The following is a 26,716-nucleotide window of genomic DNA, read 5'->3' as shown; positions in this document are numbered from 1 at the left end:
CCTAATTTCTTGAACAAGAAAAGAAAACATTTTTTTTAAAAAAGATAACTATTTACAAAGATTTTAGGGTCTGTTAAAAAGTGTCTGGTGGACTAGATTTGGCCTACAGTTTGTCTCTTGACTAACCCCGCTTTAAGCCACAGGGGCGAACCAGGAGAGTGGCCCCTTCTGTAAGCACATGAGTGCATACTAAATTTTACACATAAATGAGTCCATAAGATAGAAGAGACTAATATATAGACAGCATAGGTATCACATTCTGCATCCTTTATTACTACCACTTCTTAACAGCGTACAGATGAAGCTTATTGTTGACAGCCGTAATGTAAGCAACAAGACATTTCTTGCATTCACTACAAAGGTAGTTACAAACGGCATTTTGTTTGATTCATGATTAATATTTTAATACAAGAACATACTTACCATAACATAGTATTAGAGTTAACGAGCATCTCCTATTATCTTGGTGCCTGATGTGTTTCTTTAGTTGAGACCCTTCAGAATGGTACCTTGGACAGCGCATGATCACTATTAGAGCCCTCCTATTGTCTACTGCAGTTTTGATTAATTTTTCCAACAACCACCTTCGCGTAAGTAATTCATTTAGAGGCATAACAAGAATCATTAGATCTTGAGAACCACAAGACATGAGAACCATGATTTAAAACAGAATTGAATGAAAGCACAGTATATAGATTACAACGACTCAATACTTCGTGACACCATCAATGCCTAAGACCATAATTTAAAAACAGAATAGCAGGAAAACAGTGCAATATACAAATTACATGAATTCAGTATATCTGAACCTAGATATCAACATTAAGAGTTTTGCAGCAACACACCAGCTGTTTAGGAAACTGGAAATGGCTGGCCAACTAAAACCCTCATTTTAGAGGCCCTTAATAGCAGGCCACATCTTACAAGTTCTTTGTGCATCTAAAACACTTTTTCCCCCACTGTTTCTGAACAAGAATAAGTGTCATACAACAGATGCCTTTTAGTGCCATTAGTCTAAAAGTGACTTTACACAATTTCCTTCCTACAACAATGTAAAGTGCCATGTAATGTATTTTTAAAGCTGCAATCCCTTCTTTTTAAATAAAAATTGGAAATGTCTGAACAATGGCATTTAATATTTAAAAATTAGATCAGATTTCTGAATTATGAGTGCTAAGTACAATTTATCCTAAAAAGTGACCATTATAAGAGGACTGCAGCTTTTAACAAAATAAGATACAACATTAAGGTACAAAGATGATCTATTCTAGCTAAGTGTAGCCCTCTTTATGAACAATTTTAAATGTACCACACTTTAAGGAAAAGTTAGTTATTGCTCATTCATGAAGATATTATTAAGTTACAAAGAAAACCAGTCCAGCTAGAGACTAGTGCTCAATTATGTTTAAACAACCAGCTCAATTGTTCTATCATAATAATCACTATTTACAAACCATCACTGATTAAATCATTAAAAAAATGCTCGGGCAATATGAATGGTGATCCCATTAAGGAAAATGTAGTTTTCCTATTTTTGGACTCAATCCTGAGATCACTCAGAAGATCACAACTCCCAATGATGTCAATGGGCTAGATCGTGCCCCCATCTATCACAATGGAAACTGGACTTGTAAGTGATACATATCAGGCCCAAAAGGTTGTTGAGGGTACTAAGCCTCTTTAAGACTGGGCCCTTTCTGAGGTATAAGTGTAAGTCACAAGCAAGTGTATCATCACTCTAATTCATTCATATATTGTGTCTTTACCAACATAAAGCTGCAATGGTATTTTAAGAAATACATACCAGCACTTTTAAGAGTTGGGTCCACATTTTCTCCTTTACTGTATTTGGTATCATTAGTATTCAATTGAATACTAAAGTCTACTCACAAGATGAATTATACTACTTTTCTTTTAGGAGTGTAACATAATGAACAAGCAAAGATTATTTAAGAAGTCGATAAAACCACTTGTACCAACATGCATTCTTTTCCAGTTTATTTTAAACATTAGTATCCTGCTTTTTTTGTACACCCCTCACCCTTGTCAGTCAGGAGTGTCTCCCTACTCAGATTCAGTTGCCTTTCCCAGTCACTTTATTCCTTATGAACCTGATCCAAAGCCCACTGACATCAATGGGCTTTGAATCATATATTTCCATGAATTAATTATGCCTCCAAGTCTTATTTACTTCTATATTACTCAACTGTAAGATTGTCCTTTATTCCCACCTCCCCCCACACAAACACCTCACCACTGTGTACAGTATCTGTACCAATGCTGTATTTGTTGGCATACCTCTAGTGTTTAAAACAAAAAAGTTATTTCTAAAACATATAGCATAAAAGCACCTAAAGTGCTGTAAAACATACAAAACAATTAGAATAGAGAAAAATTCTAGGAAAAAAGCTCAGACAATTAAATGAACATACAACAGCATTCATACACAATGCCCAAAAGCTCAAGCTCTAAGGTGTATCATTAAAAAAATATTTCCCATTTTTCCTAGCAGTGTTCTAGTGTCAAGTTCAATTACATGAAAACAATAAAGTGCTTTATCGTGTTTGCTAAGCATGAGGATCATTTTAGTCAATCCTTTACTGCACTGAAAAGCTGGAGTGCAATGGTGTTCTAGTCATGCCCCCTACACTGAAGGTTACAAGGAAGGTGACATACTGCTTCTGTAGTGGCTCTACACCACCCAAGGATTCTCCCTACACTAGACACACTTGCAGATAGACTGCTAAGTCAGCTTTACAACCTATTTGTCCCAGCAGAGGGCACAACGAAAACATAGTGAATGTGAAAATCAGGCCTACATAGTGCATAGCTTAGTAACAAAGAATGCAGGCAAAGTTACATAAATTTTGACAAAACACAGTTGTAGATTATCTCTTCATTTTGACTACAAAAGCTACAGCTTTTTTAAAAAAAGAAAAAAGCTTTCCATTTTGTGATGTTCTCTGTTACATAGTTTAACTAATGGTTTGAAGGAGTGAGGCAGTTTTGAAAGGAAATGATAATTCTTCTGTTTGCAGAAACCTATATCTACCAGGGAAACATTTTCCCTTAGCAAACCCAGCATTTTCATGAGCAGATATGGCATGATTCCATTGTGTTTACAGTTTCAATTGCTGTTGAAGGTCATGAATTGATGCTGCACTGCTTTGCAGTTTCTTTGCCACCAACTTATCCTCCTTCAGTGGTTTGATAATTTCAGTCACTCCATTGGTTCCAAGAATACATGGCATACTTAAAAATACTTCACTGTTTATATTGCAACACCCCTGAAATAGACAAAAAGAATGTACATAAAAACAACTCTAAGTTCATTAATCTCCATTCCCCATGCCCACTATAAAATACAAAATTATGTACATTAACAATTTTAAGTAAGCAAGGATAATTAATCACAAGACATGCTTTGTTTAGCTGACAAGCATAGCTTAGTTTGTTATTTATAATACTGTATAGTAGATTAAAAATTCTACTTTTTAAAAAAATCTTAGTAATAGATCATCAACATTCTGCAACTAAAATTAGTTGAAATTTTATAAGTCTTGTTCAAAATAAAATTAAATTTTTGTTCGAATCTTGCATAGTGTCTGTACAATTTATGTTCATCTCAAGACACTATTAGTCACTCCCATACCTGAATAGCTATTTCACATAACAAGTGCTAAAATGTTCACATGATGAGAAGAAGAAATTAAGTTTATGTACATAATGAAACACAAACAAGTCTTTGTAATCTCAAGCACAAAATGGATCAGTCACCAACATAGGAAGTTCACAGACCTTGTCACTAAAGAAAAATGTTTCCACAGTGTGTTCTAATATAAACAACATATTGCTTTAATTATGTCCTTTAGAATGAAATTTAATTAAAATCTAGTCTGAGATTCTGTTTTTGTCAAATATAAGCATATCCTCTCTTCCCTAATTAGAAAATGAGAAACTAGAAAAGTTTGCCTCCTGATTTGACAAATATAGAAGTGAGAAAATCTGCATCGGATTCTTGTAAATGGAGTTGAAGATGTTTGGCCTTTGGGGAGATTTGCATTCAACATTAAGCACTTTGAACCATGACACATCTGCCTGTTATTTTGCCAAAACTAACTGTGTTAATAGCCTTGATCGATGATGAGCTAGACACCAGCACTGCACATGTTGCATCTCTCAACTCCTATAATTTGAAAGGCCACCATAGTAATTGCAGTAATTGATTTTTGCTCATTTTCAGATGGATCCTAAAAGCTGGGTGCCTGTTGTAGGAATAAAGTAACTAAAATAGTGTGTCTGTAGAATGGCTGGTCAAGACTAAGCCCTGGTCTACACTAGGACTTTAGGTCGAATTTAGCAGCGTTAAATCGATGTAAACCTGCACCTGTCCACATGATGAAGCCCTTTATTTCGACTTAAAGGGCTCTTAAAATCGATTTCCTTACTCCACCCCTGACAAGTGGATTAGAACTTAAATCGGCCTTGCTGGGTCGAATTTGGGGTACTGTGGACACAATTCGACAGTACTGGCTTCCGGGAGCTATCCCAGAGTGCTCCATTGTGACTGCTCTGGACAGCACTCTCAACTCAGATGCATGATTGTCTGCCGTTGCTCTGACGCAGGGAGGGGCGACTGACGACACGGTTTACAGGGTTGGCTTACAGGGAGCTAAAATCAACAAAGGGGGTGGCTTTACATCAAGGAGTATTTCAGGCAGGACTTCACGGAGGGTTCCAATAAGAAATGGTGCACCTAAGTTATTGTTCTTATTGGAACAGGGAGGTTAGTCTGACCTCTGATTGATACATGGCTAGATTTACCTTGCTGCACCTTCTCTGTGAGTGACTGCACTGTGACCTAGAGAAATGAGTCCCCTAGACGGGGGGTGGGGTGGGGGTTTGCAAATGAGTACAAAACAAATCTGGTCTATTTCTTGTTTTGATACACTCCATCTATCTTTTACATCTTTGGCTGGCAGCAGACGGTGCAGAAGGACTGCATGCCATCCACATCTCATGGCTGCTCGGCAGAAGATGGTACAATAGGACTGCTAGCCATCCTCATCTCTTGCCTGCCTGGCAGAAGATGATGCAATAGGACTGCTAGCAATCCATATCACCTGCCTGCTCACCATAAGATGGTTCAATAGGACTGACTGCAGGATTAAAGAGAATGACTTGATCAAGTCACTCCAAATTTGGTCCCTGCGCCCATGTCTGCCCAGGCGCTCCTGATCGACCTCACACAGGCACCTCGGACATGACAATGACAGCTACCAGTCCTATTGCACCGTCTGCTGCCACAAGGCAATGGGTTGCTGCTGCTGTGTAGCAATGCAGTAGCACGTCTGCCAGCACCCAGGAGACATACGGTGACAGTGAGCTGAGTGGGCTCCATGCTTGCCGTGGTATGGCGTCTGCACAGGTAACTCAGGAAAAAAGGTGCGAAACGATTGTCTGCCCTTGCTTTCATGGAGGGAGGGAGGGAATGGGGGCCTGACGATATGTACCCAGAACCACCTGCGACAATGTTTTAGCCCCATCAGGCACTGGGATCTCAACCCAGAATTCCAATGGGCAGCGGAGACTGCGGGAACTGTGGGATAGCTACCCACAGTGCAACACTCTGGAAGTCGACGCTTGCCTCGGTACTGTGGAAGCACTCCGCCGAGTTAATGCACTTAATGCACTTAGAGCATTTTCTGTGGGGACACACACACTCGAATATATAAAACCGATTTCTAAAAAACCGACTTCTATAAATTCAACCTAATTTCGTAGTGTAGACATACCCTAAGGTCTATATATGGCTACAATTAACGTGAGTAATAGGATTAAAGGCACAATAGAAAAATATATGAAATTAATACCATATTTACCTTTGCCAGAGTTGATATGGAATGAATCTTTCTTTTATTTTTCAGTATACTTTCAATCAGATCAGCTATTGACAGCCCAACAGACCAGGACTTTTGACCTTTTCCTTTAAGAACTTCCATGGCTCTACATAACAGAGAAAAATGTGGTTTTAGAAATTTCTTCAGTTACCATGTTTTGTTTGACATACAGTATTCCATAAACACACAAAAAGTATTGCATAGCATATGAAGACCGCTGTCTACTTCTCTAAAAAATTGCATTCTAAAGCAATGCTTTATTTCCCAATTCTACAAAGATCACAATTTTTTAATTTCTCCATGCAAATGGTAAAATTTTGCTAACTTAATAAAAATTATCATGGCAGACATTTTCCTAATTTCTATGAAAAGCAATGTTAAATATATACCCTGTTCACTGCAGTGTATTCTTGATTAAGAAGTGTTTTAAGAACCTCAGAGGGAACGTACTAAATAAGTGTCATGTATTAGGATTATGAACAGCCTAGTTTACTGCATCAAATAAATGCTGATGCAACGCATTTTAGTGTAAGTGTTGCAAACAGTTTAGAGGAGCACACGCTTATTCTATTAACATTACCACTTAACTATATTTAGCTACTGGAAAAACAAAATTCAGAACTAAAAAAAATAGTCTTTTCCTATATACTCAAGGTATACCAATGACCTGAAAGTTTCAAAGCAGACTTGCTCATAGTAGTAAAGTAAAGTCATATTATTCAGAGATTCTGAACTCTGCGGATTGGGAAAAAAACACCTCTACTATTCTGGTAACAGGTTGGTGTGAATTTAAGTTTACTGTTGTAACAGTGTTGTTACCTGTTTGCCAACTGCTCCTGAGAGTTATCATTCACTACTCCTTCAGTTTGATGACATGTTATTAAATTAGAACCACTCCATGCAGGCACTAAATCAAATTAAAAACAAACTTTCGTCAATGTTATAAAATATTGGAATGATAAAGTTTTAAACTGGATTTTCTGAAGCGTATACTGGTACAGGCCTTGAGGGCAGTTTGGCGTCTTTCTGAGGTTCTAAATTCCATGGCAGAACTGGCCTGGAGAAATTTGTTCAAAAAAAGGCTTCACGTAAGAGTTTAACAGAATTTGTTGTTATGCATTAGTAAGTACACTATGTAGAATGTGGCTTCTATTGTCAATGTTAAGACACATATGGTAAAAGACAGGTTTCAGAGTAGCAGTCGTGTTAGTCTGTATCCACAAAAAGAACAGGAGTACTTGTGGCACCTTAGAGACTAACACATTTATTAGAGCATAAGCTTTCATTGGCTACAGCTCACTTCATCGGATGCATAGAATGGAACAGGATAGCTCAGTGGTTTGAGCATTGGCCTACTAAACCCAGGGTTGTGAGTTCAATCCTTGAGGGGGCCGTTTAGGGATCTGGGACAAAAATTGGGGATTGGTCCTGCTTTGAGCAGGGGGTTGGACTAGATGACCTGCTGAGGTCCCTTCCAACTCTGATATTCTATGATTCTATGATATAGTAAGAAAATATATATATATACACACACACAGAGAACATGAAAGGGGCTTGTTCACCTGCACATCTACCAATGTGATATATGCCATCATGTGCCAGCAATGCCCCTGTGCCATGTACATTGGCCAAACCAGACAGTCTCTACAAAATAGAATAAATGGATACAAATCTGACATCAGGAATCATAACATTCAAAAACCGGTAGGAGAACACTTCAACCTCTCTGGCCACTCACTAACAGATTTAAAGGCGGCAATTTTGCAACAGAAAAGCTTCAAAAACAGACTCCTACGAGAAACTGCTGAGCTTGAATTAATATGCAAACTAGATACCATTAACTTGGGTATGAATAGAGACTGGGAGTGGCTGGGTCATTACACATATTGAATCTATTTCCCCATGTTAAATATCCTCACACCTTCTTGTCAACTGTCTAAATGGGCCATCTTGATTATCACTACAAAAGTTTTTTTCTCCTGCTGATAATAGCTCATCTTAATTAGCCTCTTACACACACATACAGAGAAAGTGAAAAGGTGGAGTATCTCTCTCTCTATATATATATCTTCTTACTATATGTTCCATTCTATGCATCCGATGAAGTGGGCTGTAGCCCACGAAAGCTTATGCTCAAATAAATTTGTTAGTCTCATATGGTAAAAGAAAAGGAGTACTTGTGGCACCTTAGAGACTAACCAATTTATTTGAGCATGAGCTTTCGTGAGCTACAGCTCACTTCATCGGATGCATACTGTGCACAGTATGCATCCGATGAAGTGAGCTGTAGCTCACGCTCAAATAAATTGGTTAGTCTCTAAGGTGCCACAAGTACTCCTTTTCTTTTTGCGAATACAGACTAACACGGCTGTTACTCTGAAACCTATGGTAAAAGACTGTCTCATAAGTGTTGGTGCAAAGAGAGAAGGGATACAGGTAAAAAACCATAAGTTTTATCTTAAAATTTCTCAGCATTCCTGTTTTTTTTAAAACAGCTTCAGTAGTCTTATTTTTTTCACTCCCATAGAATCATAGAATATCAGGGTTGGAAGGGACCTCAGGAGGTCATCTAGTCCAACCCCCTGCTCAAAGCATTTCCTTTATTAAATTTTAATACGCTTTTACAACCTTACCTACAACTTAAACTTTTGGATTTAATGTCTTTCCCCACCCCCTTAATGCATGATGCTGCTACCAGGGTGGGTGGGTATGCATATCCACAAGGCTGATGAATATTATTGGGATGACAGCCTTACATAGCACAGAAAATAGCTATGCAAGCTTGCTCACACTGTCCTGCCAGCATGTCTAAACCCTCTAAAGGGACTAACTTTAAGGGCAAGAGGCTAGTTCAGTCTCCATTTCCATTTAATCTCTGTTTAAACCACACATAAGGGGGACGATAAGTGTCACAAAAAAAGATCACATTTGGTATGCAAACTTATCTACCAAGAACAGGACTGAACCCACCCATTCATTTTACATATGCCCCCAGACAGCTGTCAGGTGGTAGTTTTCTGTCAACTCAAGTTGGATCTGAAGTAACTTAGAGGTGAAAGGTCCGTACTCTATTACTAATTCCCTTAAAATCAACCAGTCCCCACTATCATAATTTCAAATAGGAATATTGCCAAAAGAAAAATAAATTTTTGGGTAAAACCTTTCTGTTCAGTCCAATTATTGCAGAATTTGGGTTAAATATTTTCCCCTCAGACTTTTCTGTAAAGTAACTGGAAAATACATCCTACATAGTAGTGTGCATTTGATTTAGCAAGCATGATGAAAGGCAATCCTAAACTCGAGATCTGAGTATCAGGTTCTTAGCAGACAGTTATCCAAACTAAAAAATATCATCACAAAAACTACTATATTCACTTTCAGCAGAGACCCTCAGGAAAAATGGACCATGGAGACCAAGCTATTCTCTCATCCTCAGTTGTGTCCTGTAGATCAGGATTGGCAGAGAATAGAGGGAGCCAATGTGTCTCAGTGTGTAATGCATCTGATGTGGTATAATGTTTTCAGTTCTTTTGAACTCAAAGAAAATATATTATTGTTTAGCCTAACATATGGAAGGAAAGCTGGGAATGACAAGTCAGTTGAAAAGCCACCTGCTACAATAAGCTATCAAGGATACTTTGAAGTGTGACAGAGACCAGATTCATGAAGACTGACAAACCTACTGTACAAATTAAATCTATGATTGATTCCTTATAAATCAGTCTTTTGTATTTCAATTGGAAGTCATGACTTAAAGGAGCCATACAATGAAAACACTGATAGTGAAAGTTGTTCTATGAGTCAGAAAGGTATACTAGAAAAGTGTTACTGACATTTTTAAACAGACTTCTCATTAAAAATTACTCTAATAACAGTACATTGTTTTCTATCTCTGGTCCATGAAACACCATGGCCTATCAATGTCTAACATCCAGGCAGCCTAGTTTACCCCAAAGTTTAGCTGCAATTTCCATTCTTCACATATACTCAAATCTCCATTACAGAATGCTTCACACTTTACATTTCTGATATGCCCATATTAGTTTTTTGTTTTTTTAACCTAACTGCTTTTTCAAAAATTTGATTTCATTATTTTGAGGACAACTTTTGGAAGGAAAAAGGGAGATAACCCTCCTCTGAAGAAATTACCACCTCTGCATGGCTTTCAATTTAAGAAGAAAAAAAACCTGACACTTAAGAGAAAGGTAGCAGTAGCTGCATTGTGTAGGAGCAGATGCCGCACAATCGTGAATTAAAGTTTGATGTTTCTATGTGGAGTAGCATTTTAAGCAGATGTGATAAAGAGCCTAGTTTGTTTGGTTTTTTAATTACTTTATCCTTCATACATCACTTTTTTTAAATGTAGGGAGAAGCTAAATCTCACTTTATCCAGTTCTGTAAAGAGCACTCAACTCAATTCCTCTAGACCAGGGGTGGGCAAACTACAGCCCATGGGCCAGATCCAGCCCCTCAGGGCTTTGGATCCAGCCCGCAGGACTGCCCCCCCTCCCCCGTGGTGCCACGGGCCCCGCACTGCTCTCAGAAGCGGCCGGCACCACATCCCTGGGGGCCCGGGGGGGCGGGGGGCAGAGGGCTCGGTGCATTGCCCTTGTCTCCAGGCACTGCCCCCTGCAGCTCCCATTGATTGGGAACGGGGAACTGCGGCCAATGGGAGCTTCGGGGGAGGTACCCGGAGGCGTGGCAAGGGCAGTACATGGAGCACTGTGCCCCACCCCATCCCCCAGGGGCCGCGCAGGGATGTGGTTCTGGCTGCTTCCTGGAGCAGCGTGGCATGGGGCCAGGGCAGGCAGGCAGTGCACCACTGCCACCCTGGAGCCGCTTTAGGTAAGCGGCACCGAGCCAGAGCCCAAACCCCTCCTGCACCCCACCCCCCAACTCCCTGCCCTAAGCCCCCTGGCCTGCACCTCGCACCCCAACTCCCTGTCCTGAGCCCCCTGCCACACCCTGCACACCCGTGCACCCCAACTCCCTGCCCTGAGCCCTGTCGCACCCTACACCCCTCCTGCACCCCAACCCCCTGCCTTGAGCTCCCTCCCGCAGTCTGCACCCCTCCTGCACTCTGCACCCCAACCCCCTTCCCTGAGACCCCTCATATAGCCCACACCCCTCCTCTGCCCCAATCCCTTGCCCTGGGCCCATTCCTGCACACCACACCCCCTCCCACACCCCAACCCTGCATACAATTTCCTCACCCAGATGTGGCCCTCGGCCCAAAAACTTTGCCCACTCCTGCTCTAGACCCAAAACTCCTGGGTTCCATTCTTGTCGCTGCTGTGCACTTGGGAAATCAACTACAGCCAGTTTGCAAAGGTATTGAGCAACCACAGCTACTGTGAACATCCATATGAGTCAGGGATCAGCACCTCTGAAAACATGGTATTCTCTGAAGTACTGACAGCCCTCCACATACTTTTACCCCCATGCATTCCCTTCCCTGAAAAAGAGTCTTCCCTCTTCAATATCTTTAATGTAATTTAGTGTTATACCAAATAAACAATCAAGGCTGTACTTCTGTACACTTCTCCCCATTTGGGGACACACAGAGAACATCTTTGTTTGCTCCCATCCTGCTCTAGAATCTTGGGGGACACCCTGTAAACCAGGGGTGGGCAAACTTTTTGGCCCGAGGGCCACATCTGGGTATGGAAATTGTATGGTGGGCCATGAAAACTCACAAAATTGGGAGTTGGGGGCAGGAGGGTGGGGCGGCTCTGGCTGGCGGTTTGGGCTCTGGGGTGGGGATGAGGGGCTGGGGATGCAGGAGGGTGCTCTGGGCTGGGACCGAGGGTGGGAGGGAGGATCAGGGCTGGGGCAGGGATTTGGGGTGCAAGGGAGAGTCAGGGATGCAGGCTCTCGGCGGCGCTTACTTTAAGCAGCTCCCAGAAGGAAGCTCTGCGTGCTGCCCCTGCAGCTCCCATTGGCTGGGGCTGCCGGATAATGAGAGCTGTGGGGGCAGCGTGCGGAGCCCCTTGGCTGCCCCTACACGTAGGAGCCGGAGAGGGGACATGCCACTGCTTCTGGGAGCCGCGTGTAGTGGGGCAAGCTCCGGACCCCACTCCCCAGCTGGAGCGCCAGAGCAAGGCAAGCCCCGAACCCCACTCCCCGGTGGGAGCTCAAGGGCCGTATTAAAACAACTGGAGGGCCGGATATGGCCCCTGAGGCGCAGTTTGCCTCCCCGCTGTAAACACTAACACTCTCCATAGGATGTGTCTTTCCCCCCCTTTCTAGAACAGTTCAAATTCAAAGTCATAATCATGTATCAGTTTACCTTTATCTTCCCCTCGTTCGCCGATAATCCAAGCCTCTTTTCCTACGGTCTGTGCTTTCAACAAGTTTGTGATAATATATTGGAATCTCTCAGTGTCTAGATTACAACCAATTCCGATAACTCTGCTTTTAGGAAATGCACTCAGCTTCCATGATACGTAAGTCATTATTTCCACTAAACATGGGACAAAAGTTTGTTGAAAACATACAGAATTACTCCCAAAATTCAACACAACAGCAAACTATAATTCACACTCAAGAAACAAAAGCAGGAACATTTTATAACTCAAAGTATAAGCATACAGGACACTATCAGCAGCTTACTCATTTCTAAAACAATGAGTCAGGCTTTGAGAATAATCATGTCATAGCTCAAATAAAATATTAAGAAAAGATATCAGAAACTCAAATCATTTCTCTCACCACCACCACCCCAAAAAACTTAGCCCCCACCTTAAAGTTTAGTTCTCTTTCCATTTCGCAAATGTCTCCTCCTCGTTCCCTGTTTTGAATGGAGCAAAAGGTCATCTTTCCAATTTCTCTAATATGTTATAGTAACATGTTTTAAGTGTGTGTGGATGGGTAGGTTCATGTCTACTTCTTCCTTCCCAACTTACTTAGAGTTCTGACACAAGATCATGGAATCATGATAGTTTTATGATCATGAATGTGTTTCCAAACAAACAAGGGGCTAAGTATTTAACATAAGGTAACATAAGGGCCTATCAAACAGAAGTTTTGATCATATTGTGTTTATATATCCTTACAGCATAGGGGAAGAGAGAGAGATCTTGTCACTAACACATTTTCAAGGTGCTACAGTAGATGGACATACCATAAGACTACAGTAGATAGACATATCATAAGACTAGATAAAATGAGGTTTAAACAATAGACAAAAACAAAACATATGCAAGAAGACTTTTGATATACAAAATAATCTCATTTCCCCCCCTTTATCTCAACTATGCTTAAGACAACATCTTACCAACAGCCTCTCCATATAGAGAAACACACGGATATAGTGGTTTGCCCAAGTCTGAAGAGGGAGTCCATCTCAGAACTGGGATTAGAATTTAGGAGTGCTGGCTCCCTGCTCAGTAGAGTATATCAGGCAAAAGGATATTCTTTAAATAGATTAGAACAAAAAAACAGATACATGTAAAATACCAACAAACCTGGATGAGATGCGACAAGCAGCACACTATTGTGACTATAATGTGCTACTGCTGGGACAATTCCTCTGAATAGATCCACATTGCTCTGTATGACACCAAGATACGACTGAGCATTACCCAGAGAATTAACGGTGAGCACTACCACTTTTGAATTAGCAGAAGCAGAAAAATCTGATAAACATAAAAAAAAATTGAGGGTTTGTTTTTTTTAAAGTCTCATTTTATCAAATTATAGATATGTCAAGATAGACTTGGTGCAAAAATGTTTTAAATGACCCATACTAAAACCAGTACATATAGGTTCAATTCAACACAAAACTATTTTGTTTGCCTTTCCGCAAGAGCCTTTAAGTTAACAGCTTTTTTCCTACAGTAGAATTGAACTAGAAAGATATATAAGGATATTTTTATGTATCACCATCCCCGATCTATTGTGTTGGAAGTGTATACAGAGCTTTGTGTTGGAATTGCTTTGCCTATAATATGAGTGTACTTTGCCCCCTTCTACAGTACCTTTAATCCAAGGATCTCAAAGTATTTTACAACTAGATACGCCTCATAGAACCATGCAAGGTTGACATTATTCCCATTTATAGATGGAAACCTGAGGCTTCAATTTGCCCATGATCATACAGAGCTTGATGCACAGCTTTGAAGACAACCCAGGAATCTGGACTCCCAGGCTCCTACTCTAACAACTGGGCATTGGTAGCATATATTACATTAGCTTTTTGATATTTATTTCTTTATACCTTGCTGAGAAACTAAGAAGTAAAAACTAGCATCCTTCTCCTGACATTATTTGGATCTCTAAAAAAGAAGTTCTCTCCTTTTTCCAACCCCCATCTAGCTAGGTATTTATACTGGGGCCATCGCTATAGAATCTGAACACTGCATCCTGATAATCCTGGATTCTTGGTGAAGATCTTTATCCTCATTTCTTTCTTTCACATAGGGGCTTCTGTTCTTTTTGTCCTTCTAGCTCAGAGTCAAGGATGCTGACACTGTATCAAAGAGTCTGTTCTGGTGGTTTGGCATGAGGTGGAACATGGACTAAAAAAGAACCAACGTATCTTACAAAATATATCTAGTAAATGAACTGAATGCAGCTAGAAGGTGCCTGATTGATAGCACAAGAGATCTAAGCCTCTAAAAACAGAAAAGATTAGAGTACTGGACAAGAGCAGTACCAGCTTCCCTGGACCATGCCACCAGCATTTCACAGTCTTAATCTGCACACACCACTTCAGGAGGTGAGAAACTATCAGAAGATAATGGGTGTTTAAAGACCCAGAATGAATCTACATTAATGACCAGAGATGAAAGATTCTATCACTCCCTAGGGTGATCTAGTTCCCATAAAGTAAATAAATATATAAGTATACAGCAAAATAAAAATACAGAACATACAGTAATATGTTCCACTACAATATAAAAAATGAGTACCTTTGCTGATCTCTACATTTGGCAGAGCAAAGATATCCAGGTCCATTGTTCCTCCTTTTGCTGCTCCTTCTGAGAGGTCTAAGAGAACCACCTGGTCTGCAGCACCCTGTACAAATAAATATATTTCATCTCTGCAACAGAATAAAATGCAGTTTATTCTGATAAAAAGATGCTTCTGAGATTTGATCTCACTTTAAAAAGAATTTTAATTGTATCACAAAACCCCCCCAAAACAGCCCACACCCAAATCACCAATGATTGTGTAATGTTAAATGGAAAACTGGACATCTGTGTTGGTAGTTCCATTACCAAATAGTATATTAAACCACATACACAAAACTCACCTTAGGATGGTTACACTTAGACACTCAAAGTTAAGGCCAAAACTGTGACTCTTGTGCTCAAATACTGAGCACATACAGAAATACCATACACTGTGAGAACTCCACAATATCTAGGGCACAACCTTGACAATATCCCTTAACTACAAATTTATGTAGTTTGAAGAATCTGTGCTCAACATTAAGATGTTTTATAACAAACAGCTGACTGTCGGACCCCATAAAGGATGATTAAATTTGAAATGTGTACATGTTATCTTTTTAGTTTAATATATTTAAATAGGAAAAAGGTAAACTAAAGAAGCAACATCACAAATTATTAAAAGTACTTAAAATGAAGTCATTGTGTTTGTATTTTAAATACACTAAGAACTAGGTTGGAGATCATTATAGGAACAGCACTAGACAATATTAATAGCTATTCTATTAAAAATGAGTAAGTACCTTTGCTGCAATTGCTAGTACACAAGCAATGCCAAGATCTCCTGCTCCAATCACAGTAACTTTGTTAAAGCCTCCATCTTTTTTCTGTCCACCCACCCTAGTCTTTGAATTCATGTCAGTTTCACCTAAAATTTAAAAAAAACAATCAATCACAGCTGGTGGTTTTATAAGACAGTGTAAACACATGTACTGAATGTGAAAGATAATGCCTGGGTCCGACCAATCAAATTACTTTGTTTTCTCCAGTACGCTGGTCACACTATGGAAACTAATTTTCAAGGCTTCCATTGAGTAAGACATTTTTTCCACAGAATTATATTCTTACAATTTACATTTAAATTAAGTTTTTCATCAGCAAGGAAAAAAATTCAAATAGACGCCTTTTCTATTAACCACGCTCCCCCAGCTCTGTACTCAGCTCTGCCACTGAAATGCAGTGTGACCCTGGGCAACTCATTAAATTTCTGTACACTTCCATTTCCCCTGCTACTCTTTGTCCATCTTGTTTGTTTAGATTAAGATATTTGGGACAAAAACTCTGAACTGCTTTGTACAGTGTCTGGCCTTGAATTCATGGAGCAGTAATGTGGACTACAGTGGGGGGTGATTTCTAAAGCACACTAAAGTGTTGCACATTAATTGGTCCATGTAGACCTCTGGTGGTGTGTACTAGGATTCCCTAGTGCTATGTTTGCACTGTTTGAAACAGTACTAACATTAAAGCTCACTAAGCAGTATTTAGTGAGCACCAGCAGGGGTCTATATGAACCAATTAATGTGCAACACTTTAGTGTGCTTTAGAAATCACACCGCACTGCTGCTCCATATAGGTAACCCCTCTAGTACAGGGGTGGACAACCTGCGGCTCCTTGTGTAGGCACTGACTCCGGGGCTGGAGCTACAAGTGCCAACTTTCCAATGTGCCAGGGGGTGCTCACTGCTCAACCCTTGGCTCTGCCACAAGCCCTGCTCCCACTCCACCCCTTCCCGCCCCCTCCCCTAAGCCTGCCATGCCCTCGCTCCTCCCCCCCACCCCCGAGCACACAGATGATCAGCAGGTGTGGGAAAGGAGGGAGAGGCATTGATCGGCAGCCGGTGGGCGGGAGGCGCTGGGTGGAGAGCTGGTTGGGGGGCTGCTGACGTATTACTGTGGCTCTTTGGCAACGTACAGTGGTAAATTCTGGCTCCTTCTCAGGCTCAGGTTGGCCACCCCTGCTCTAGTACAATCTTGGTTGGCAACTGTAGGCATTACCACAATACAAATAATAGTAATCCCTTTAATGCTACTACATGCACCAATGTATACTACTGCAGAAAGTGTTTTTAAAATATTGAAAGACGGTTTTAAAGTGCATTATCCATGAGAGAACATGTAAATCAGCTATGCCGTCAGAAAGTAATTTAAGGTAAAGGAAAAATAATGAGCTTTAGGAAAATGTAACTACTACAAGTTTAAGTAATATTTATTGTCCACCTTGAAAAGATAAAATAAAAATAACTAAAAGCATAGATAAAATTGATATTGATTCAGATCTGCTGACAAATTACACACCTGTAGTTATCTTTGCAATATAGGATAGCAGTTCTAACTGCTTGGCTTCATCGGAAGATGATACTGAATACAGAGGTAGCTCTTCCTCAAACTTTTCAATCATTTCTTTGATTAATCCAATGATAATTGACTTTGGCTGGAACACATACATATAGGAGAAGACTTACAATCTTTACTAGCTATCATGATAAAACAGCATGCCCATAAATTGCAACAATTTATCACAAGGTATCAAGAGTCACTGTATAAATTTAGCCAAACTATAAATATCAATCTTTCACACCCAAACCAACTTTTAAGATAGAGGAAAACTAGCACTGCCCATGAGTATATTTCTATTTTATTTTTAATACCTTATTAATACAAATATAAATGTGTGACTATGGGAGTATGGATTAGAAAAGTGGAGAATATAGAGACTGAATTAAAGATACCAAACACCAACTCAATTGGTTGTTTGAAGCATTATTGGACATAAGAAAGCCTCTGATAAAGTAGCATATATTACTAAATACAGGCTAAGGCTATATCTACACGGAGCACTTTACCGGTATAGGCATAACCTTACTGCCAAAGCACTCCCAGTGTGGACACAGTAAACCAGCAAAGCCTCTGTACCAGAATAGTAAAACTAACCCCGCACAAGCAAAACAAGCTATACCATTAAAGAGTTTTGTCTGTGTAATTGTGCCTACAGTAGGGATTTCTGCTGGCACAGCTCTGTTGGTCACAAATCATAGATCTTCACACCCATACCAGCAGAAGCCTGTAGAAAAAACATATCCTACTTTGCAGCAAGAAGAAAAACAAAACTCATTAGAGAAGTTTCAGGCCAGCTGCATCAGAGCCCGATCTTGCGGTCTTTATTTGGACAAAGCTCTCATTGAGGTCAATGGACCTTTTAGCTAAGTAAGGACTGGGCATGAATCAGTAATTACCAGGTACATATTCACAAAGAAATTTCCTCATTAAGTAGGAAAATGACACCCCTCACCCCCACTCTTCCCCCTCCAAAAACCTCAACAGCTTTGTTTTTATTTATCTTAAAAAGCTAGCTGAAAAAACAAAACAGATTTCATTAAATTATTTTTTATGGCTTGACAGCCACACGTTTAAAGTAACCTATGTACTGCATTTCATAAAAGAAATCCACTTAGCAACTAAAGTTGCTTTTGGACCTTCTATACGAGTCATCCCCAGAAAAACAATCTCGATTTTGCAATAATATCTATACCAGACATAAGGCTATTATATCAGTTACTATAATTTTACTGAAAAACTGCACTTGCTAAATATAACCTCAGCTTACCCAGTTACTGGACATTGTTCACAACACTAAAAGAAAATGTGTCAAACATCTCTATTTGGTTTATCCTTCCCTCTAACAGAAACAAGTTTAATCCCCTTTTTTCCTCAATTTAAAATTAGGAAATTTTTCTACTGCTACTGAAGGCTACTGCTTAAAGGGAAACAATCTTCTGCTTCTGTTTGCATAGTCATTGACTGTACATTTTAAGATTAACAAATGTAGGAGAAGAGAAAAAAATGAGTGTTAATTTATATGTAATATAACGCATTCTTCTTGGAATTTGTTTTTCCTTACGTGGCTCCAGTTTTGCAAATAGGGCAAGTATATCCTGCCACGTGCATCTACGTGTTTTCCCACAGAGATTTCCATGTTTATAGTTGGTTTCAGCAAGCAAATGGGAGGAGCAAAAGGATGAGAATCCAAAATCCACAAACAAATTGGTATGTTATAGGAATTACCTGTTAGACACAAAACAAAAAGAGTTATGACCTCCGCATTTCGAAGGTATACTGAAATCATGATTGTGTGTTCGGTTTTCCTTAAAATATAGCACTTTATTTGCTTTGATTATTTATGCTATTGATTTATACTATCCCGACCAAACCTGGTATATTAAGTATCATTGATTGAAATCCTGTCAAATATAAATTGTCAAATTTACAGAACTCTACCAGCAAATAAGTCTGACTTTCAGAACAAAGGAACTTCTTAGAGCAATCTATTTACTTTTATAGGGTTTATATAACCTTGGAAACAGAGAGCTAATGAGGAGGAGACTCTATTAAGTGCTTTATATTTAGACTTCAAAGACTGCAAGTTCAAGGAAGAGTCCTAATTATCTGAGGACACTGCATATCCAAGCACAGGGCATGAAGACTTTACCCAACACCCACCAGCCTGAGGACTAAGGGCTTATCTACACAGTCTTTCACCTAGTTAACTAAATCAGTTTTCTAATATGTAGTTAGTTATTTCAGGGCAAGTGTATTTGAGGGCACTCTTATTTTGGAATAGAAGTGGCTACTGTTGATTTAGGTAAACTGAGCGCTTGTCTACATGGTTAGTGTGTGACAAGCTAAGGTATGAAACTGGGAGTATGTCAACTTTTAGGGCACCTACACTGCCCCGCAGTTTGGACTACAAAGGTTGTAACTCCTCTATGTAGATGTTCCAGGCACAAACTAAAAGGTTCCTGGTTCACATTAATGTAATCCTGTTTGAAGGTGGCCACGAGGCCATCCCCACTACTAAAGCCAATCTGCGCAATTTAACCCCAGAAATTTAAATGAAAAAACATTGGTGTACAGAATTTAACTGTCAATCAGCTTTACTTAAAGTATTTTTAGAAGTGAGCTCACACTCCAATCCTTTGGCTGATCATAAGAAGAGCACTCTTACTTTCCATTTTCTTCCCTCTCGGCCTACTGGCTACTGCAAGAGTGAGGAGAGATCTCTGCTAAGCTATTCTTTTCTCAGCCTTTGTGCAAATTGTTCCCTCCAACCCAGACAATGGCTTTAGTGCCAGCCACTGCTTTTCCTCATAGCTTCTTCCTTCCCCCAAGACTCTGAACCAGAGGTAGTCTATTTTTTGTCAAGGTCCAAATTTCTTGGTCAAAGTATAGCCCAGACTCCAGAGAAAATTAAAAAAATATAATGATGATGATAATAAGTAAATAGAAAGATTTTGGGGTCTGTTCAAAAGAGTCTGGTGGTCTATTTTTGGCCCAGGGTCTGCCAATTGACTACCCCTGCTTTGGTGATTAGCGATTGCTGCAGCTTGACCAGCTATGAACAGCAGCAGAGGCACTGGAGCTGTCTATCTGCAGATTTAGGAAGATAGCACTGGATCATTTTACACTATGTTCATATATGGAAATTATCTTTAAAAACAAAACAAAAATTATAGCTTTGACCCCAGACACTGATGACCAAAGCAAGTGGATTTTTCAAGCCCAGTCCAAGTTATCTAGAAAGAGATCTTAATCCAACTCTTGTGTGGCACATGGAGACTCTCCAGGTCACCCATCTTAGAAAAGGAAACAATGATATCTCTGCCTTCTTGGCAGTACTAAATTAGAAGCCTTTTCCAAGACTCTATATGACTAATCAGGAAGATATACTGTTAAATGTACACAATGTCTTACCACTGTATTTGGCTTTGGTATAGAAAATACAGTCTATCAGTTGTTAGCCTTACCCTGATATTTCACTGGAATAGTGCCACTGAAATTCAAGAGGTCTTTAAGGGATCCGTCTTTGAAAGCTGAAATTGAGAACAAGTTTTTTCTTTTTTAGTGGTTAGAGGATTTTTTTTTAAAATACAAAATTCTAAGTATTACCCATACTGCTTCATTCCACATTTAAATAACTACTGATTTCAACTCTCAGATGTATGCTGAAAATGAACATTTACCAGTGAAATGTGACTGCAAAGATTAATTCCTTGTACTTAGATACTACATCTAGTAATTAAACACACACAGGTGACCTTCCCCCCCTCCCTTTCTTTTTTTAAAATAGAATGTTACTTTATTTATTCCTTTGGTATCACTCTTTATTGGAAGCTTAATGACAGTTGCACAACTAAGGAAACTTTATGTGCATCTTGTTGACCTTCTCCATTGTGGTCTCAAGTTACAGTGCTTTATCAGCTTGCATATCCCTCCAAAAAGGGGCCTCTGCTCTTCTTCCTTCTCTGTAAGGCTCGTGTCAATAGGACTTTTCTTCTTGCTAGGGGTGGGGGGATTCAGGAATTTACTTTTAACAATGTAAATCCATCAAATTATGTTTAAATTTGCTTAAGTGAACTGGAACAATAAGATGGAATCCATGAAATTACCAATTTGTATAATCACTGATGTGTTACAATTTATTCATTTTTTAAAAAAATATACTGATTAGTTTGTTGAAGGTAACTTACAACAAGTACTGTAGGAAATGAACTCCTGAAAAAAAAAGTCACATGATATCACGTGAGGAAGACAAACTGAAAATGACAGTAATTTAGATATATTTCATTTTAGATAGAGAACCTATGAAAAGTCAGAGTTCCAAATAATCATTAACTGTTGAAAAAAAACAATCAAAGTAACTAGATCAGATTCTTACTGTATGTGTCCACGGAGAATCTGAAGTTTGGGTAGATCTTAACAACATTTTTCAGTTCTTCTATGGTCAGGTCCCGGAATTTATACTGTACACGAAACAAAAAAGAATGTTTCAACTTGAAAGGACTACTTCTTTGGTTGCACAGGATAGGTGGGGAAGAATAAGAGAAGAGAAGGCAGAAGGAGGCAGCTAATAATTACCTATAACTAACAATTTTGCCATTAAATTAATTCTTAAACAGATTGCTCCATGGCAAGCATAATCTTATGAGCATATTAACATCTGCAATTATATATTTATACAATATATTTGAAAAAGGTGAAGCCAAATAATTACGTTATTTGCTAACAGCAAACTCTATAATGGCTTTCACATTTTAAAGGGTTTTCATAACCATTTTCTCACAAACATATTAAAGTATCTGAAAAATTCACCTTTTGGATTGAAATTTTATGTGCTTAGTCTCTGTCCATAAGTGAATTAATTTTGGAGAGGTGGAGCAAAATCCATATAGTGGTTGTGTTGGGTGAGAGTAGAGGAAAAACCCAAACATTTCTTAAAAAAAAAAAAAAAGCTAGCCACATTTTAAGGTAGACTTACAGCAGGAACTGCTGAAATTTGAAATGTGGTATGAATATAATTATCGGTGAGGGCTAATGCCTTTGCAAAACCAGACTCCAGCTACTTCCTTTGGATCATTCCCTCTCCATAGGTTGCCTTATAGATTCTTTATCCTCCCCAACAATTTTGCGGATCTGGGATTGTTCAGCTTCCAGGATTTAGATATGGTGCTCCAGATCATGGGAAATTTGAACTGACACCCCAACACAGGCACCTAAGCGACAAGCATCATACAACAGCAGCCCCATTTTGGTTCAATGAACTAGCAGCTACACTGGGAAAATAAGCAGAAAATAGTACACTTGGGCATCTGAGTGGGGGGGGGGTCACATATGGACGGGGGAGCTGGGTGGAGGGTGCACTTATGTAGGGGTGAGCAGGGGTGCAGTTGCACTAGCTCAGTGGTTCTCAAACTTTTGTACTGGTGACCCCTTTCACATAGCAAGCCTCTGAGTGTGACCCTCGCCTTGTAAATTAAAAACACATTTTTATATATTTAACACCATTACAAATGCTGGAGGCAAAGCAGGGTTTGGGGTGGAGGATGACAGCTCGCGCCCCCCCCCGCCCATTTAATAACCTCACGACCCCCTGAGGGGTCCCGCCCCCCAGTCTGAGAAACCCTGCACTAGGGGGACTGGGAGGTGGATGCACTGGTGGGGGTGGGGGGGGGAGAGGAGGGGAGCCGGCGGTGCGCGTGCACTCGGCGGGGGGGGTGAGCCGGGGTTCCCTGCCCACTGATACCCGCTCCCTCCCAGGCCTTTACCCCTTCGCCTCCCACACGCGAGGCAGGGTGCCACGCGCCCCCACCCAGCCCAACGAGGGGCCAGGCCGGGCGCTGCCGGCTCCCAGACCCTGCCGCCGCCCTGAGGGGAGGCGGGAGCCCGGCGCGCGCGCGCACCTTAACCAGCTGCGTCCTCAACGTCTCCTCGGAGAACTCCATCGCGGCGGGGGCACCTCCCCGCGCTTCCTGCGGCGCCTGCGCGCGGCCTGGACAGCAACCGCCAGGAACCAACGCCCCCCTTTCTCTCAGCCCAGGGAGGCGCGCGCGCGCGCCGCGGCGCTGGCTGCTCACCTCATGTCCCCGGGCGGGAGCGACCAGCTGTTTCCGGGCCAGCGGTCCCGCCCCTGCCCCTGCCAGGCTACCGCGGCCCTTGCTACGCAGGCGGAGCCAGGCCCACCCGAACGCTGCCCTGCGGGCTGGGCCCAGCCCACCCCCCCCCCCCCGTGCCAGGCCACCCCGCCTGGTGGACTCTGCCATGCTCGGGCTGGACCCGTGCTGCCCAGGCCGCATGCTAAGGGCCCGGCGCTGCCAGCTCTCCGGGTTCCCTCGCTGCTGCTCAGCGGGTTGAACTCTGGCCACGCTAGGCTCCTGGACACGCAGCTTAACCGTACCACGAGAACGGTACCTGGCCCCCTGAAGCCAGCCTAATAGTCCTCCACCTGAGGGCTGGTGTCAGCCTGCAGCCAACAGACTGATCACCAAAGGACAGCCAGTGCCACCTTTGCCAGTGTTCAGGGATAGATAGCAGGGGTGGGCAAACTACGGCCAATATCACGGGCCCGCCCGCTGTTTTAATCCGGCCCTGGAGCTCCCTGTGGGGTGTGGGGCTTGCCTCGCTCTGGTGCTCCAGCCAGGGAGCAGGGTCAGGGACCACTCCAGGCAGCTCCCAGCAGCAGCAGGGTGGACCCCCGACAGCTCCTATGCTGTAGGGACAGCCAGGGGCCTCTGCTCTGCACACTGCCCCAGCAGCTCCCATTGGCTGGGAACCAAAGCCAATGGGAGCTGCAGGGGCGGTGCCTGCAGATGGGGCAGCGTGCAGAGCCGCTGGGCTGCACCTCACATAGGAGCCGGAGAAAGGGTAAGCACTGCCCGGAGCCTTCAACCCCCTGCCCCAATCCTGATCCCCCTCCCGCTCTCTGAACCCAGCCCAGAACACCCTCCTGCACCCCAAACCCCTCAGCCCCACCCCATGCACCCTGAACTCAGTTCTGGCCCCAGCCTCGCACCCTTAACCAGAGCCCTCACCCCCTCCTGCACCCCAACCCCAATTCTGTGAGCATTCATGGCCCACCATACAATTTCTATTCCCAGATGTGGCCCTTGGGCCAAAATGTTTGCCCACCCGTGATATATAGGATGCACACCCTGCAAGCCGCCAACTGCATAGCAGAAATCCTGTCTGGACAATGGTGAACACTCTCTACCCAGTTAATCCCATTAGCTCACTGTAAAGACAGGAGAGAGTCTCTGCCGTTATCAAGAACTGCCACATAATCATCAGGCTGGAGGAATGGCTAGATGCCTTTAGGCTCCCTCATCATCTTGGGAGCCAGCTTAATAGATTCAGGTGTGGTGTGGTTCCCTGCACCAAAACTGACCATGCCTGGGACATCCAGGACAGGGCAGGCCACTGTGCATCTGTGGAGGATTCTGCACACAAACTGGATGGTTGTTCCCTTTGTGTTGGGCTCCTCAGAGATCTTTCCCAAGCTGAATGCTGACTCAGAGACTATTGACTGGCTCAAGACCATTTAGCTGTGTTTAAAAAAACAAAAAAACAACCTTGCCTTGGTTGTCTTGCCCACATGCGATTAAGTTTTTTGTTACTTTGGCTGGTAAGAAACAGATAACCAAGCAAGTACTATTTATCTATCAAAGAAGATACAAGTATTGTGGGTTTGAGCATTCCAGTTTGATTTTTAAATGTATGCTTAGGCCCCATGCTCTTGAGAAGTATCCAGTGAAGCCCTCAGTGTTACCAAGTTTGTGCACTCCTCAGATAACCACTGGAGAAGGGGTCATTCTGGAAGTCCTCGGGCTCACCATGTGAAATTTATTAAAGGGGAACAACGAAGGGCAGCTCTCAGGAGTTGTTAACTTTCTGCTCCAGGGAATAATCCAGAATATACACTCTGCACTCACACCTATCTTTCATCAGCACTGCAGCCAGGAGTCTGATTATGGGGACAAAGTACATTCCCTCTCTCCATGATTCTGTAGGGTATAAAATAGGAATATTGCAAACCTTACAGAAGTTACTAAATGAAACTGGTGTGGGGTATGTGGAATTCACTAGGTAGAAGTCCTGACTGCAGCAGTAGATGCACCCCAGCCCTGGAATCTCTCTGCTGCTTATGAAACTTGTATCCAGAGACCTTACAGATTTTATAAACGTCACTAAAGAATCTGTGGAATAATCAGAGGTTCAAATATTCATAGTGAAATTCTCCAGATTAACAATCCAACTTTCCCACTCCATCCTCCCGCCAAAGTATTCAAGGCTGTAGTAGTCATTGAGGCCAAATGAATAAAACCGTATTTGGACTTTTTAGACCAAGCTGTATTTCATGTTAAAAAGAGAAGACTTTTCATAGACTTCAGACTTGCATATCTCAAAAATGTCTTGACCAAATTAACATCAAACTGTCCAGGAAGTATTATCCTCTATCTAGAGCCCACATGATCAACATTTCAGATTAAAAGGGGTTTGGGTTATTTGGTTTTTGTAGAATTTACAGGGTGATCTCAGAGTTGTAACTACAATGGAACACAAACATCCCCCAAACAAACAAAAACAAACACTACCAGAAAATACACTGCTGCATACACATCTCCCCCGGGGGACAGGGAAAGAGAACAAACAATTAACGATAGATGCTAGTCATGTCCCTTAATGCAATATTGGAAGATACTCAGATATGTTGCTACCAAGAATGTGGAATAAGAACCTATCCGGAATAGAATAATGATTGTGGTATTAAAGCACTCAAAAGAGCAACAGTCTCAAATCTTTTCCCACTGCGTGTTTTCCCCTATAATAATATTAACTGTAGAGATGCTAACATGGATCCATAATATCATCCTAATCCATCTATTCCTCCCTGTCACCACTGTTAAATGAATCCAAAGGCCGGTCAAGTCTTGCATTGACTATTGCTACTTTGTCCGTTCTGGTGCCAGAGCGTATCCTAAATTCTATTCTGAACCTCATCATCTGCTTCAACCATGTTACTTTTTCCTTGTATCTCTTCACTATTATTCTCCTCTTACTGCTTTAAATTCAAGTCCCTTACATTCAAGACCCTGCAAAAATGCAGGCCATTTTACCTGACATAGCTACCAATTTCTTCCTCCTCTCCTTCATGCTTATCCTTCCATTCATCTCTTTCTCAAGCCACACCTCCCATGTTGCTATGCTTTGAACAGGCTCCCACTTCCTTATTTGCTAAGCAACCTCTCATTTCTTGTTCATATCTTTACATAAAACCTACTTTCTTCTTCCAGGAACCCTTTCTAGTGGTAAAGTGTTTTGTTCTGCCTGTGTTAGAGTAAGCTTTTGGAGGAAAGGACAGTGATATTGTCTTTAGAGCACTGTATAACAGCCCTATGTAAAAAGAAAAGAGTACTTGTGGCACCTTAGAGACTAACCAATTTATTTGAGCATGAGCTTTCGTGAGCTACAGCTTACTTCATCGGATGCATACCGTGGAAACTGCAGTAGACATTATATACACACAGAGACCAT

The 26,716-nt window shown here is 41.5% G+C and overlaps 1 protein-coding gene across 1 annotated transcript; it reads right to left on the bottom strand.

The window, feature by feature from the left end:
- Window positions 1–252: 252 nt before the first annotated feature.
- UEVLD (UEV and lactate/malate dehyrogenase domains) lies at window positions 253–23,250 on the bottom strand. The gene is made up of 12 exons (XM_048855881.2): window positions 23,089–23,250; window positions 21,567–21,651; window positions 20,656–20,721; window positions 18,753–18,916; window positions 17,150–17,285; window positions 15,598–15,722; window positions 14,813–14,918; window positions 13,367–13,537; window positions 12,190–12,363; window positions 6,720–6,807; window positions 5,883–6,006; window positions 253–3,287 (listed from the first exon to the last, which is right to left on the bottom strand). Exons 1-12 carry the CDS (start codon window positions 23,128–23,130, stop codon window positions 3,120–3,122), a joined length of 1,449 nt encoding a protein of 482 aa, XP_048711838.1. The 5' UTR covers window positions 23,131–23,250; the 3' UTR covers window positions 253–3,119.
- Between the last annotated feature and the right edge of the window lie 3,466 nt (window positions 23,251–26,716).

Source organism: Caretta caretta, chromosome 6, assembly GCF_965140235.1.
Source record: "Caretta caretta isolate rCarCar2 chromosome 6, rCarCar1.hap1, whole genome shotgun sequence".
Taxonomy (NCBI): Eukaryota; Metazoa; Chordata; order Testudines; family Cheloniidae; genus Caretta; species Caretta caretta.
Note: the sequence above shows the minus strand (reverse complement) of the source record. Positions and strands in the feature narration are given on the sequence as shown.